Below are 15,964 nucleotides of genomic sequence, written 5' to 3' on the forward strand. Positions count from 1 at the left end.
TTGAGTGTATTGATAGACTTACAGACTATGTTGATAGAGCCAATTATACAGTATTATTCATGCATAAAAATTTATTGGCTTTTTGGGTTTTTAATCATTTTCTCTGTAAACTCAAGCAAATATATTCCTGGCTTGTTTTCCCTGTAAACCATCTAATGCATCATGTCCACAGGTCTTGGTATAAAGCCTCCTAAGTCAGGTTTGTAACTAATCACAAATTGCAGTAATTATGTGATCATTTTAGCATTCATAAATCTTTGTAGCTAAGAATCAACAAGTGTTCTTATTAAAACAAAGCATTGTATTACAGGATATGGTGGGAGTGTTGGATTTGGACCTGGTGGAGTAATTAGCCCTGGAGGTGTAGGGGGAATTAGACCTGGAGGAGCTGGTCCTGGAGGAGTTGGTCCAGGTGGTTTTGGTCCAGGAGGAGTGGGTCCAGGAGGAGTTGGTCCAGGAGGAGTTGGTCCAGGAGGAGTAGGTCCAGGAGGAGTAGGCCTAGGTGGATTTGGTCCAGGAGGATTTGGTCCAGGCGGCATTGGTCCAGGAGGAGTTGTTCCAGGAGGAGTTGTTCCAGGAGGAGTAGGTCCAGGTGGATTTGGTCCAGGAGGATTTGGTCCAGGTGGCGTTGGTCCAGGAGGGATTGGTCCAGGAGGGATTGGCCCCTTGGGAGCAGGTAAAATTTAAAAAATTTTAAAAGACATTTGGAAGAATAAGGGATATTCTGATGACTTAACTGAAACAAAGTTACCTACATGAAGTTACCTACAAAGTTACCTACAAAAAAGGAAGTTTTGTCATATCACTGGGTAGAAAATGTTGGTTTACTCATCCTGTCAGTTTAGTGCAATGGAAGCCAACTGCAGACATCTCAGGCAACACAAACTGCTACACATCATGCCTGACCATGTTTAGGAATATGCAGGATAAAAAATTTTTCACCATAAACATGATCAAAGTATTCATAAGCTTTAAATTTGAAAACCTTCTCCGAACTAGTTTCTCCTAAGATGTACTTCCTTGGGCTAGCTAAACCATTCTGTCTGAAATCTGAAATTCCCTGTGTTTGGCTTTGGGTCTCAGCATTGTAGATTTTTTATTGTACTGTAGACTAATTATACAAGTATCCTGTGTTGATTAACTATGGATTAATATTCACTAAATTAACAACTTTAAAACTGAGCTTTATATCAAATCATTATTGATCTTCATTACTTCATTGATTATCTCTGCTAACCTTTTAAATCTTTTATTAGGGTCTGTTGTCAAGCCTCCTAAAACAGGTGAGGCTGGATACAACCATAACAATTTATGTACATGTTTCTGTGTACAATAAAACACCAAAGCAGATCAAATTATGAATCAACTCCACATTCTTGTTGCTTATAGGGCCAGGATATGCTGCTCAGGTTGTTGGCACCGGAGGACTTGGCACTGGTGCTCTAGGAGGCACTGGACTCAGACCTGGGGGTGCAGGAGGGGTTATTAGTCCAGGCACTGGCTATGGGTTAGGACCAGGTGGTAAACCTGCAAAGACTGGTGAGAAATATTTTATTATGTATTTAAACAACTGATATGAGATTTTTTAAATGTGTAAGATCCAATGCATAAGAATGCCTAATACTGACAAGTGAGATTCCTGAGAAAGTGCACAACTGAACATTTTTTTGGACTATAAATTAACTGATGCATATGAATTAATGACATTTGACTTAACAGGATATGGAGGGAGGGGTCTGGGTCTTGGAGTAGGTGGAGTAGGCCCTGGTGGGCTTGGTCCAGTAGGAGTGGGTACTGGTGGCCTTGGTCCAGGAGGAGTGGGTACTGGTGGTCTTGGTCCAGGAGGAGTGGGTACTGGTGGTCTTGGTCCAGGAGGAGTGGGTACTGGTGGTCTTGGTCCAGGAGGAGTGGGTCCTGGTGGTCTTGGAAGAGGTTAGATTTATAGAGCTCATATTCTATATACCAGGAGAGAGAATTATATTTGTTATTTGCTCCAAAAACTGTAGTGACCACTCTGTGCTTGAACAATTTGTGAGCAGTTTCTAATCTCTGGCACACTGGACTTGAACTTGTAGACTTGGAATGAAATACAATACAAAGATTTGTCTGTACTTTTTAAAAAGCTGATATTGTATGTTTTAAAACAGTTTCTTTGTTCAGAGTTTCACAGTTTCTTTTTGTAATATATTTTGTCTCTTTCTGATTTTAGGTGTTGGTGGGAAACCTCCAAAAACAGGTCAGTACTTGATGTTTGTTCAAGACAATGAATATTATAGCAGTATATAAAGCATATTCATGCAATATAATTATTTATTCTTTAAGTGGTGAAGGGGTGTTTATGTAGACTTGGTACTGGACAGGTTCATTGAACCTGAAAATTGTTATGTGCTGTCAATATAAAAATAAATATTGTATATATTTTAACAATATTATTTTTGTATTATTTTGTTGGAGGTTTGGGTCAGACTGGAATTTGGCCAAGTGGAATTGACACAGGAGTTAGACCAGGAGGGACTGGTCCAGGAGTAACTGGAGTAGGTGGTGTTGGTCCAGGAGGATTTGGTCAAGGAGGAATTGGTCCAGGCGGAGTTGGTTCAGGAGGACTTGGTCCAGGAGGATTTGGTCCAGGTGGAGTTGGTCCAGGAGGATCTGGCCGAGGTTTTGGTCCTAGTGGAGTAGGAACAGGTACGCCTTAATTAAGGATCCCTCCCTTTTCACCCCTTCGCCCAACCACTTAGCCCTATACTTCCATTGTTGGCCCAAATCGGTGGGGCGAAGAGTTTCATTGCCCTTTAAACAGAGATTTTTCAGAGGCACACCCCTAAAGGAGTGTTAGGAATGCCTTATGAATCACTAGTAAGACATCTGCAAAAGCAACCATAAAAAGCCACAAATGTAATAATTTTCTTCTTGATAACCATTGAATTATCTTAGTTTAATATAGTTTCAGTATATTGTGACTCTTTACTTCATAACAACATCACTAGTAATATGCTGATGTCTCTGTTGTTAGCTTGTAAATTTACATTTCCACATTAAATAGTGAAGCAATTAAAGGTGGAACTGGAAGTTTAGAAGAAAAATCAGCTAAATCAGATGCTAAATTCAGCATCATATCACAGAAGAGTTCTGAATGCATATGATACCCTAAGTTTAATTAAAGTCCAGCAGCCAGATTGCTGCACTGTACGAATACTTTGATATCACTGAAGACTTGCAGAGCTGCCCACTGATGACCTATCAGACTCTTCAAGTGTTGCCCCATTTGTAGAGGAAATTTTTAACCAGTGCACATTGTAACTCAGTTTTAATAGGCAAGGTGACAATCAGAAATAAGAGTAATATGGTAAAATTAGGAAATGGGATTGGATCTTTCTCTGTAAATATGCAATGGATCAAAAACAACTAAGAGAACACTGGGTAATAAACATTCATGTTTGCTCATTTGTGATTCCTCCAATTGAATTTAAAATATCAAATGAGTCTGTGTTGACCAAAATCTCATCCAAATATATTTATTTACATTTTGTGGGTGAATTTTATTTCTTGTGGTCAGGTGGTTATGGAGGCTACGGTAGTGTTGGCGGGCCTGGGAGTCCATACCCTGGCCATAAAACACTAAAAACAGGTATGAGAATGACGTGACACATTTGACAGTTTGGTGCTTGTGAGTAATTTGTAGCATCCAAACATTTTATATATTTAGTCTATTAAATTGTGTAAATTTAAAAAACATCTAAATTAGGACCTGGAGGAACTCTTGGTGGAGCTGGGTTTCGTCCTGTAGGTGCAGGAGTTGGTCCAGGTGCAGCAGGAATCGGCCCTGGTGGAGTGGGACTTGGACCTGGTGGGGCTGGGTTTGGCCCTGGTGGAGCAGGAGTTGGCCCTGGTGGAGCAGGACTTGTGCCTGGTGGAGCAGGAGTAGGCCCTGGTGGAGCAGGAGTTGGCCCTGGTGGAGCAGGATTTGGCCCTGGTGGAGCGGGACTTGTGCCTGGTGTAGCAGGAGTAGGCCCTGGTGTAGCAGGATTTGGCCCTGGTGGAGCGGGACTTGTGCCTGGTGGAGCAGGAGTTGGCCCTGGTGGAGCAGGACTTGTGCCTGGTGGAGCAGGAGTTGGCCCTGGTGGAGCAGGAGTTGGCCCTGCTGTAGTGGGACTTGGACCTGGTGGAGGTAACCTCAATACAATACCTCAAATACAATAAGTCTCTTGTACTATTGCATTTTTGTTAAATATACATGCATTTTTTTAATGACTTCTGTTTTTTTGATTTTCTTGGCCATATAGGATCTGTTCTGCCACAAACCGGACTGGCAGGGACAGGACGCAAAGTTGGCAAGCCTGGAAAAGCTCCTGTGCCAGGTGGTTATGTATCTGCTTCAGTTAGATTCAGGTCACCGTTTTTAAATTGCAAGACTTTTGGAAGATTTTGTTAAAATGCATTTTCATTGTTTTATTCAATTAGGCATTGGTGTTCCTGGGTTGTACCAGGGTGGTTTTGTTCCTGGACAAGGTGAATACATTGCTGATGTAATTAACATTTGAGACATTTTTCATTGTAATACTCTTAACAACATTTAGGACAATTTCTCTTCATATAGGTTTTGGTGGCCAGGGAGTTCTGCCGGGCATAGCCACAGGATCTCATACATGTGAGTTTAGAACTCTTTAAACAATGGAATCCACAGTCTGCCAGCTCTGTATATCATTCACAAGTGATCATTGTTCTTCCCTATTTTAGCTCAGCTTGGTCAGGGTGCACTTGGAGCTAATGGTAAGTATAATAATAATTAAATATAACCTGTAAGAAGCATTGATGTATCAAAACAAACCTTTTTTTTTATTTTATTTTAAAAGGGGGTCGTGGGAGCTTTCCAGGGCAGCAGCTTCCAGGGGTGTTCCGTGGATACCCTCTCATTTCACCAAAGTCTGGAGGTATTTTGGAATCTCCATCTAAATTGTCACTTTTCTCAAAGCCTACACACAAAAACAAAAGTAATGAACTTCATAGTTTCTGTCATGCACCTTGCCATTCATTCAAGATGGCTTCCTCTGCTTAAGAACCTTGTATGCCACAGCTCAACACTCACAGACACCAGGCACTCTCTGTCATTTTTGTCCTTTCATGAGTACATTTCAATTATTTCACTTTACATCATCTTCAGGAGCTGGTTCAGCAAAATCTCAGGCTAAAGCTGCTAAATATGGTAAGTCAAGAATTTTATTTTGAAAGACTGGAAAGAATTTCTCACACTAAACTCCAACAATTTTCATCTGTTAATTTTCTAATATCAGCTGGAGGTGTACCTGGTCTTGGTGGCACACTTGGAGTAGGAAGCATACCTGGGGTTGGTGCCTTACCTGGAGCAGGTGGTATCCCTGGGTTTGGTGCTGTGTCTGGAGCAGGTGGTTTACCTGGAGCTGTTCCTGGGGTTGGTGCTGTACCTGGAGCAGGTGTTTTACCTGGAGCTGTTCCTGGGGTTGGTGCTCTACCTGGAGCAGGTTCTTTACCTGGAGCTGTTCCTGGGGTTGGTGCTGTACCTGGAGCAGGTGCTTTACCTGGGGCTGTTCCTGGGGTTGGTGCTGTACCTGGAGCAGGTGGTTTACCTGGGGCTATTCCTGGGGTTGGTGCTGTGCCTGGAGCAGGTGGTCTTCCTGGAATTGGAATAGTACCAGGATTAAGTGGAATCTATCCTGGAGGTACGTTTAGGGTACATTTGATTTGTTCCTAATTATAAGCTGCTTCATTAAACTATCTTTACTTTGTAGTAAGTTGTACCATTTTTACACTTACCAGGAGCAGGAGCCAAAGCCAGGAAATATGGTAAGGACAATATACCTATATACAAAAATCTGTTAATTAATAAAAAAAAACTTTTGCATATATATCACAACTATGTCAACGATACAATCTATGTAAGCCCAATGAAGTTTGTAAATAAGTGTGAGGTATTTATGTTATAAAAATGGAACACTTTAGTTATAATCACCAAAACAAGAGCTGGAAAAGAGAAATAGTAGCAGTTCATGAATAGAACACCTCACCAACAGTCAAACATGGTCATACATCAAAATCCACAGCTGTAATTATACACAGGAAAAGATATCCTATGCTAATCCATTGTTGAACATTGCTGTTTATGATCGGCTCAGCAACCAGCTACCACTAACAACTAAGACTTCTCATTGGGCCCAGCCCATAAGTTACGAACACACTCACTGTATCACTAGCTTTTCATGGGGGTCATCAGGTAGGCACCTCCCCTCATCTGTGTTCCATTGAATTAAGCCTATGACACCTCTGGAAGACTTAATAGTGAAGTGTGCTGTCCCAGATCTACTCCACCGACAAGCTAGTTTTTATAGCCCTACCATTCCCTTAACCCTCAAAAACCATAAATACACATTGGCCTGCCTGGTGATTAAGGCTGTACCTAGCCCCACTGGCACCGTTAACACATGCTCAGTGCCACGTGTTCTATGTGAACTTTACATGATATATCACCTGCAACCACAATAAGGAACCACTGCAAACCACTCACCTGCCCTGTCCTCCATGTACCTAAAATACACCTCAGCCACTTCACCTCTTCAGGTGAAGGAACAAGTGTCAGACGTGTTTTCCTAGCCGCACCTGCTGTCTTATGTTTGTCAGAAAGTCCATGATCCAGTAGCAAATGGGATCTGGCACCGACAGCTGGAGGAGTAGGGCTTACAGCAGCTCTGGTGTTCAGTGCCAAGCTGAAGTCCACAAACAGAAATCTGGTGTAGGTTCCAGGACTGTCAAGATGATGTAGCATGAAGAGAACTGTTTGCTTTGTACACAAAATGATGGTGGAAGTCTTGAAACATGTTGGAAAAGAGCAAAGTTCCAATGATTGTTGTATAAAGAGGTGAAGATCGGGCTAGCACTGCACTGCAGTGCTTTAGGGTGGATGGAGAAACTTCATCTGGCCCAGGAGCTTTTCTCAACTTCTGACTGCTGGAAAGCTTCTTAAAGTCATGCTTGTTGTTGGGGAGATGAGTGGAGGGCAGAGGTGAAAAAGCCAAGGTAGGGGGGCAGGTATCGGCTATTAGGAGGGAGGCTGAAGATTGTACTTTGTGCATTCAGATCTGCAGTAGAACTAATTCAGGTCATTGGTGAGTTGGCGGTCGTTGAGGAGAAGGGGAGGCATTCTCATCTTGTGGTTTGTGATCAGTCTTCCAGACTGATGTTGGGTCATTGTGGCTTTTCAGCTTTTCTGAATATTTCTTATTTGCTTCTTCCTTTCTCCAACTTGTACTAGGTCTCTTTGTAGAGAAGTCCCATTCCTAAATGCTGCCTCCTTTACCCGCCTAAGTTGCTTGAGTTCAGCTGAAAACCATGGTTTATTGTTGCTGTAGTCCACCCTGGATCAACTCTTTGCTGTTGTGACAACAGACTTTTGAGTCTCTGCCTGTATGCTGCGATGAGGTGAACGAGACTGTGGTCAGAATGACTGAGAGCTGCATGTGTGATGGCACTATAGGCATTTTTAACAGTGGTGTAACAATGATCCAAAGTGTTCCCTTCTTTTCCTGACACATGTCAAATGCTGTCTATACTTGGGCAGATTTGCTGTGTTAAAGTCTCCCAGAATGATAGAGACTTCTGAGACTTCAGAGACTTCTGTGCGTCACTCTAATCAATTCTGACCGACCCTGCAACAAACTAATGCTACAAGCTGATAGAATATGATTTGGCATGCCAAATTCTGCACATAATCTACAGCTAGGGTCTTCACGTACCCACTGCCAAGACTTTGTGGAGTTGGAATGATGTTGTAAGTTGCGCCAATCAAATATCTAACATGACTCGCCACCATTGCCCACAAAGATTGCCAATTCCAAGAAATCTTCCACTTTTCTAGGTTCTCCCAACAAAGGGACTGGTCTTGTTTTCCCTGCACTGCTGCTGTTGCGCACCATGCCTCTTTTCCCTTTGTGCAAATAATACTAGTCATCATTCACATTCTCTCTGGTGATGTGGCTTTACTAAACAATTTCCATAAAAAAAAACCTGACCCAAGGCCTGCTCCTTCACATTGCACTTGGCCAATCACATTCCTTAACTCAAATGAGCTCCTAGCTATGACCTGCACTGCCACTCGTGACTAGCACTGCTGCTTATACAACAGTATGCTTAGAACCTGGCACAATCATCTCACAACTCACTTTCACACATTTCTATTCCTCAAATAAACTTGTGAGCGGTAACTCTAGTATCCTTTCCCATACCAAAACAGACAAATTAAACCATGCAGCACCTAGCCACTTTCTTCAAGGCTAGTCACCTAGCCTTGTTCAAAACCCTTTCCATCTTCTTTACTTCTGTGAATTTGAAAATATTATGAAAATGTTTAATTTATGCAAGAGATTTTCAATCATTTGCATACAACAGTATGAAGCCAAATAAATTTGACTATTGAAATTTTTTTAATGTTCTTTTAGCCTCAGGCATTGGGACAGGTGGTCTTCCAGGGTCTGGACTTGGATTTGGTGGAGTTCCTGGACTTGGAGCTGGCGGAGTTCCTGGGTCTGGATTTGGAACTGGTGGAGTTCCTGGACTTGGAGCTGGTGGACTTCCTGGATCTGGATTTGGAGCTGGTGGGCTTGGAGCTGGTCAACTTCCTGGATCTGGATTTGGAGCTGGTGGGCTTGGAGCTGGTGGACTTCCTGGATCTGGAATTGGAGTTGGAGGTCTTGGAACTGGTGGAGTTCCAGGGTCAGGACTTGGAGTTGGTGGGTTTGGAGCAGGTGCAATTCCTGGATCTGGAGTTGGTGTTGGACCTGGAGGTAATCTGATCATGTTGTTTGATTTGTTAAACTGCAGCTAAGATGATCTTTATTTTTGTATAAGGAACAACTTTATCTTCTCCATATTTCAGAATATGCTGCAGCCAAAGCTCGAAAATATGGTAAGTTCTGTGTACATCTATTTAAAATGTTTAATTTTAGGAAAGTGATACTTACTGTACCTACCATACAGTGCAGATTTACATCTTAAAATATATACTATGTATATCAATAATAATTGACATTTTTATTTTCTGCCTGAAATTAATTTGACCTTCAAATAGCATTACAGAACTGTTTAATGCAAGATTCACACATTATTTATAGTCATTCCCTACTGTAGCATTTCCTGATGGGAGACTGTCCAGTGGTGTCTTGGAACAGGATGAGTAACTGGTACTGGAACTTGATGTAAAGAATTAATTAATAATATACAGCTAATTAGTTTTTCAGTTATTCCATTGTAGTGTGTTTAGGGTCTGTTCAAGTGATGTCTTTAGTTCCTGAAATTTTGATTCAGTGTGAATACCATAGTGTGAAACAAATTTTCATATTAAATAAATTATTCTGAAGTCACATAAGCCCATAGCATTTATTGACGAGCTTACTTTTTGTATTTTTTGTAGTTTTCTTAACCTAGAGTCTATTCTTGGGTTTTCCTACTGTCTAGGTCTAGCAGGAGGTGTTGGTGGAGGTATGGGAGGAGTTCCAAGCAGGTTACCTGGTTCAAGTTTTGGACCAGGTGGGACAATTAGTGGTGGACCTGGTGGTGTAGGAGGTCTACCAGGAAGTGTACTGACACCAGGAGGGGCAGCTGGTGTTATGCCTGGAAGTGTACCTGGAGGTGGATTTGGTCCTGGAGGACTACCTGGCAGTGGCACTGGGCCTGGAGGTATATTGGCCTGCTTTAAATTAAGTATTTAACTTTGTAAAATAAAAGTATTATTTTAGTTCTTGAAATTATATGCTGATCAGTTAGAAAAGACAAGTTTGGTACATTATCAGATATATAAATATAAAAATGACTAGAATAATGCAAACACACCAGCCAGAACCAGGCCAATTAAATCCAGTTTCAATACTGCAGTCATTTTCTAACCAAATGCTTGTTATAATACAGGTCAGTATTGGGATTGTGATGGCATAGCAAGCATTTTTCTTAATGCTGGGCCGTAAAGGGCATTTTAACACTGCTCTAAACCATGTTCATCCCTCCTTAGACACATTTAGTATGATAATGCACCATATTACAAGCCACATAATATCTTTGAATAGGGGGACATGCTAGCATTTAGCATTTAGCATTGCTTTTCATAGCTTTAAAAGCTTGCTTTAAAATTTCCAGATCTCAGGCATAACAAGCACTTTTGAAAAGAGGCAGAATCAGTCTGTAACAAGGCTGTGTAACCATCCTTTCTGAGGTGAATTTTTTGAAAAAGTAGGTTCAATGTGCTAGATACTTTCCAAAAAACTACTGACATACTTCACAGAGGTTTTTTTTTTTTTAATATTGCAGGATATGCTGCAGCCAAAGCCCGTAAATATGGTAAGGGGACATTAAACCTAGCAACATTCTAGTAAGTGTTCCTGTCAGCTTTAATATACTTTAAAATTCTGTCAAGCACAGTACATTGTATTGCATCAAACAGGGCTCCCAGGTGGAACAGGATTGTCTGCAGGCTTAGGAGGTGTTGTTGGTGGTGGATTAGGAACAGGAGTCCCTGCTGGTGGAGCTGGTACTGGAGTAGCCCCAGGAGCTGGAACTGCAGCTGGAGGAGCACAAGCTGGTGGATATGGACCAGGAGGAGTAGCTGGTGGTGGCATTGCTCCTGGATTGATACCAGCTGGTGGCTATGGACCGGGAGGGGTACCTGGTGGTGGTATTGTTCCTGGAATGATACCTGCTGGTGGCTATGGACCTGGCTCTGCAGGTACCAAATTTTATGGACATGCGATTTTAACATTTTAATTAGATTCGCTGTTACCGCCCCTGTATTGAAACTGGTTATACATAATTTCTTTCTCAAATCATGAATGTAGCATATCCCAGTGGATCAAAGACACTTAAATATGGTAAGTCTGTTTTTTTTTTTTTTTTTTTTGCTTTTGGTATTGCAGCAGAAGTTTCTGAGCTTGAAATTGAGATCTTATATTTTGCCAATCCTATGTACAGGACGTGGTGGAGGTGCTCCTATTTCTGGTGTAGGAGGACCATATGGAATAGGGACAGGTCCTGCAGGAGGACTAGGACCTGGGGCAGGGCCTGCTGGTGGATATGGCCCAGGTACTGGGTTTGGTCCTGGGGCAGGATATGGACTTGGACCAGGTGGTGTAGCTGGAGGAAAAGGAGCCAGAGGAGGGCTTCCAGTTGCTGGGGGTAATTCCAACATAATAAAAACTTTAGTGGAACCGTTAGATGTGTATACTCCAATGTACATATCTTATTTCATTAGACTTATTATTCTGATTATTACTAACTCCTGATTATTTTGTTTTCACAGGATATGACCCAGGATCAAAAGCTGCTAAATATGGTATGTTTCCTCATATCTCATAGTCTATGATCAAATCTACCCAGATAGCAAAATAATTTTGGCCCTGATTTGGCTATCATCCACCATTTTCATTGCCCACTTGCCACACAGAATGATGGCACTCGAATAGCATGTTCCTGCTTGGCACATTAATGCCACATAAACAATTTATGTCAACCAGAATCGCTTTTGAACCACTTTTGTCTCACATCCATCACAGCAATACCTTGCTAAAAGTGGGTCAGATCTGTTTTGTGACCTGTGGGTCAAATGAGCAGTTTTAATGGTGTCACTTTCCAAAGAAATATGTGTATCTTCATTTTTGTGGATTTTTATTTTACTTGTGGATATTTATTTTATTGTATTTATCTTTTGAACACAGCAACTGTCCTTCACATGGTATACTTATAAAAAGCTATACTTTAATATATGAAGACTCATTTCTGGAGTATTTTGCTGGAGCAGTATTACACAAGTTTGCTGTTTTGTCTTTAACTACCACAAACAATTAACAATTCCTACGAACTTGCAAAAGGAAGTACATGGCAAACAATAGTAATGTTTTATATTTAATGTTTATATTGTTTCCTGTTCAGGTCTACCAAGAACAGGGGGACAATTAGGAGCAGGAGGTATACTTGGCACAGGAACTGCAGGAGTAGCAAGCACTGGACCTGGTGGTGCGGGGATCTCTTACAAACCACCTTAATTTTATATTTTTGTTCTCAGTAAATCAGTGTTAATATCTTTATCTAGAGTGGTCACAGACTAGTATTCTTACATTTCGGCCTTTGGTTCATTTAGGAGCTTTGCCTGGGGGCTTTGGAAGTGGCATTGGTGCTGGAGCTGGCAGTGTGCCAGGTACAGGTTTTGGGGGCTATGGAGGTAGGATTCTGAACCATGCAAATATCCCATTAGTGCATAAAGTAATGATGAAATGAACTTACTAATACATTTACAGATTACTGAATTTGGGTTCTAAATGTCCTTTTCTGCAGGATATGGAGGCAGGGCTAAACCACCAAAGTATGGTAAGAAAGTTTTTCATGGGACATCTCAAATCTATGTTGAAAAGGTTGTTGGCTATTAAGTATCAATTCTCTACTTCAACTAGGTCAACCAGGGGGTGGGTTTGGAAGTGTGTTACGGGGAGCTGGATCACTGCCTGGTGCTGTTCGACCAGGAGAAGGGACTGGAATTACAACTGGCACAGGTGACAACATAGCATTTGAAAATGTTTGCATTTTATTTGATAGTTAATTTAAATGGATAGTAGTTACTTATTTATTTTATTTTTTTATATATAGTTATATAAAATATATTTATATATATATTTATATATAGTTACACGGTGGCGCAGCAGGTAGTGTCGCAGTCACACAGCTCCAAGGGCCTGGAGGTTGTGGGTTCGATTCCCACTCCGGGTGACTGTCTGTGAGGAGTTGGTGTGTTCTCCCTGTGTCCATGTGGATTTCCTCCGGGTGCTCTGGTTTACGCACAGCATAATCCCAACCAGGAATGACTCTCCATACAGGAGTGCATCTGGGAATAGGGGGTTCACCAGTGCCAGTCCATATTTGGGACTACACACATATAGACATTCATTCACACAGTTTTTTTTACGTAGTAACCAATTCACCTGTGGGAGGAAATCAGGGACCCTGGAAGAAACCCATGTAGACATGGGATCATGGGAATTCCACCCAGATGGGATTGAACCCAAAATCCCTGGGAGGTCAACGTGCTAACCACCAAGCCACCGTGCCGTTATAGTAGTATATTGATATAGTTATAGTGATAGATATTGCTATATTGATCAAATAATGTGAATTGATTGATGGTCTTCAGGTATTGGAGGTGATCCAGGTGGTGTGCCAGCCACAGGAAACAAGGCAGATAAATATAGTAAGTTTGTGTTCCTTTCTGCTTAAAAACAATAGCTTGATACACACCAGATAGATGTCTATCAATGGTCTTCAATTTGATTCCAGGAGTGCCAGGTGTCACTGGAGGAACCCTAGGGGAAACAACAGGAGGAACATTAGGAGGAGCAGTAGTCATTCCAGGCAGCACCCCAGCCACATCTACAGATCAGGGAACTAAAACAGGGGTTGATGGAGGTAATGATATTATTGTTCAAGGTGGTTTAAAGGAATAATAAAACTAGTTTCATAAAACATTTATAAGGTTTAGTAAAACAGTCAAGTTAAAAAACTCAGATGAAAAAAAAACAACAAATGCTTGATATTTTCACAGAGTAATAACATTATGACCACCTCCTTGTTTCTATAATCCTACTGATTCCCTCAGTCCATACAGGAGCACTTTGTAGTTCAACAATTACAGACTGTAGTTCATCTGTTGCTCTACATACTTTATTTGCCCCTTTCACCCTGCTTGTCAATGGGTCATTACCATCACAGAGCAGTTATGATTTGGGTTGTGGATCATTCTCAGTGCTGCAATGACGCTGATGTGGTGGTGCATTAGTGTGTGTTGTGCTGTTACGAGTGGATCAGACACACAGAGTTTTTAAACATGGCTTCCACTCAGTGTTCAGTCTATTAAACACACCTTCCTCACTGGCCAACCTTGTAGATGTAAAGTCAGAGACAGTAGCTCTGTCAGTAGCTGTTACTGCACATATTTTTTTTGGTTGTCCTCTAGTCATTCATCAGTGGTTTGTGGACTGCTTTCAGTCCAGCGATGACGTTGAGGTTTTAAAAACTCCAAAAACACTGTTGTGTCTGATCCACTTGTACCTGCACAACATACACTAACACATTTCCACCACTGTAGCACTCAGAATGATCCACCAGCTAAATCACACCTACACTGTTGAGATCCTATGGGATTCCTGAAAATTGAAGAACAGAAAGAAACGGTGCTGAAAAAGAAGTATGCAGAGCAACCGGTGGACTACAGTTGGTAATTGTAGATCTACAAAGTGCTCCTGTATGGTCAATGGAGCTGATAAAATGGACAATGAATGTAGAAACAATAATATAATGGTTGATCTGTGTATTATAAATCCATTTAGAAAATCATTAGCAATATAACAAGACACACTGGAGCAACTGCATGTGTCTCATTTTAAGTCCAATGCACAGCACAATCTAGAGGTATGAGGACTCCCATACAAGAGCACTACCTGTACTTTTGTAATGAGTGGGCGCAGCATTTGGGATCCCATACTGATCTTCTTATATCTGTGGCTGACCTTTCTAATGCAAGGGGCACAATCAAATTCTCAGTGTGTAAATCTTTGCTGAATAGTAGACAATATTACTGCTGGAATGCGCAGGAAAGCTCCCTATTAATACCCTTGATGTCAGAAAAAATTAGCAAGTATGCATGAATATTAGGACATTAGTACAAATTAATGTTGTAATTCTTTTTCTCATCTCTTTGTGTTAAGTTGTTGTGCCTGGTGTAACATCAGAAACAGTTAATGGTACTAGAGAAGGCCCAGGCAAGTAACAAACCTGAGGAATATACATACATTAATAAAACTTAAATTGTGTGTCAAATGTGATGTTGAACTTGGCTTTTTATGGCTTTACTCAATTGATGTCGAATTGCATTGTTTTGATTACAGGTGCTACTAAAGCTCCTAAGCTGGGTAAGAAAAGTATTGTGTCTTATCTTCTCCACATGCCTTAATAAACAGTATATCAAAGACTTGATTTATTTATATTCGTCATACAGGGGAACCAGGTGGAGCAATAGAAGGATCTGGAATCTCAATCGCCGGTGGTCCAAGTGAAGGTAGCATCAAGTTCTCATACAATATAAAATTAAATAATCAAATAACAATAATTAAACAATAATTTAAATTTGGTTTACTTTTAGATCACTTGTGTGCCTTTTTTAACTGTAGGGGTTACTGGTGGACCTGTTGTAGGAGATGGATTTGATAGGGTGGCTGGGACAGGAGTGCCCATCTTAGCTGGTGGAAGACCAGGTATTGCTATAAATGGTCTTTGTGCTCGAGCTATATACTAAAACTCTAGTTCTCAAACATTTTAGACCAAGTATCACCAAATAACAAATCAAAGCCTCCAAGTACCACCTATCAATCCTATATCTTGCTTGAATATTTGTAATTTGCATACATTACACAAAGTATACACAAAATAATTACTAAAATATTATAGAGCGAATATAAATAATTAGGCCTAAACTGAATATTTTAAACACAACTATACATTTATGAAAACATATAGAATTTTGTGGAAATAAGCATTTTGGAAGAAATAAAAACGTGAAGAGAGAACAATGCGAATATTGGCCACGTCGTTTTCCTTCAGTTAAGTGTTCTCTCTATTAATGTTTCTAGATATAGTCATTCTGGGCCTATAAGTATTTTGTGGGGTTTGTCTCAGTTTGTCTTTCTCATTTCCACGTTGCCGCTTTTGCAATAAAATCCAAATTACTCACGTCTGTCTCTAGTCTTTGCTTACATTTCGTAAGAAGCTGAAACTGAGCTTTCTTTACATGGTTTTTGCCAAATACTTGGAGATCGCATTCCTTCCCTGGAAACAAGAAGTGGGGAGCGTTGCTTAGCCCTTCCCTTACAGATGTACTGAACTACTGTTTCTTTGTAGCCCATGTTGTATT

At 40.9% G+C, this 15,964-nt stretch overlaps 1 protein-coding gene across 1 annotated transcript in view; it reads left to right on the top strand.

Annotated features, from left to right (window-relative positions):
* Positions 1 to 816: 816 nt before the first annotated feature.
* The window catches only part of LOC136668058 (uncharacterized PE-PGRS family protein PE_PGRS54-like), a 28,626-nt gene continuing 13,478 nt past the window's right edge, over positions 817 to 15,964 (top strand). The window contains exons 1-29 of the mRNA XM_066645302.1: positions 817 to 835; positions 1,257 to 1,283; positions 1,390 to 1,539; positions 1,720 to 1,932; positions 2,210 to 2,236; positions 2,455 to 2,685; positions 3,557 to 3,628; positions 3,746 to 4,168; positions 4,284 to 4,378; positions 5,331 to 5,665; positions 5,766 to 5,820; positions 8,466 to 8,810; positions 8,875 to 8,932; positions 9,481 to 9,702; positions 10,327 to 10,356; positions 10,460 to 10,741; positions 10,851 to 10,883; positions 10,984 to 11,187; positions 11,312 to 11,344; positions 11,941 to 12,024; positions 12,149 to 12,229; positions 12,343 to 12,375; positions 12,459 to 12,557; positions 13,193 to 13,249; positions 13,336 to 13,464; positions 14,763 to 14,816; positions 14,943 to 14,966; positions 15,053 to 15,112; positions 15,225 to 15,308. Coding sequence (XP_066501399.1) covers positions 817 to 835; positions 1,257 to 1,283; positions 1,390 to 1,539; positions 1,720 to 1,932; positions 2,210 to 2,236; positions 2,455 to 2,685; positions 3,557 to 3,628; positions 3,746 to 4,168; positions 4,284 to 4,378; positions 5,331 to 5,665; positions 5,766 to 5,820; positions 8,466 to 8,810; positions 8,875 to 8,932; positions 9,481 to 9,702; positions 10,327 to 10,356; positions 10,460 to 10,741; positions 10,851 to 10,883; positions 10,984 to 11,187; positions 11,312 to 11,344; positions 11,941 to 12,024; positions 12,149 to 12,229; positions 12,343 to 12,375; positions 12,459 to 12,557; positions 13,193 to 13,249; positions 13,336 to 13,464; positions 14,763 to 14,816; positions 14,943 to 14,966; positions 15,053 to 15,112; positions 15,225 to 15,308 — 3,559 coding nt within the window. The remainder of the gene's footprint in view (positions 836 to 1,256; positions 1,284 to 1,389; positions 1,540 to 1,719; positions 1,933 to 2,209; positions 2,237 to 2,454; positions 2,686 to 3,556; positions 3,629 to 3,745; positions 4,169 to 4,283; positions 4,379 to 5,330; positions 5,666 to 5,765; positions 5,821 to 8,465; positions 8,811 to 8,874; positions 8,933 to 9,480; positions 9,703 to 10,326; positions 10,357 to 10,459; positions 10,742 to 10,850; positions 10,884 to 10,983; positions 11,188 to 11,311; positions 11,345 to 11,940; positions 12,025 to 12,148; positions 12,230 to 12,342; positions 12,376 to 12,458; positions 12,558 to 13,192; positions 13,250 to 13,335; positions 13,465 to 14,762; positions 14,817 to 14,942; positions 14,967 to 15,052; positions 15,113 to 15,224; positions 15,309 to 15,964) is intronic.

Source organism: Hoplias malabaricus, chromosome 15, assembly GCF_029633855.1.
Source record: "Hoplias malabaricus isolate fHopMal1 chromosome 15, fHopMal1.hap1, whole genome shotgun sequence".
NCBI lineage: Eukaryota > Metazoa > Chordata > Actinopteri > Characiformes > Erythrinidae > Hoplias > Hoplias malabaricus.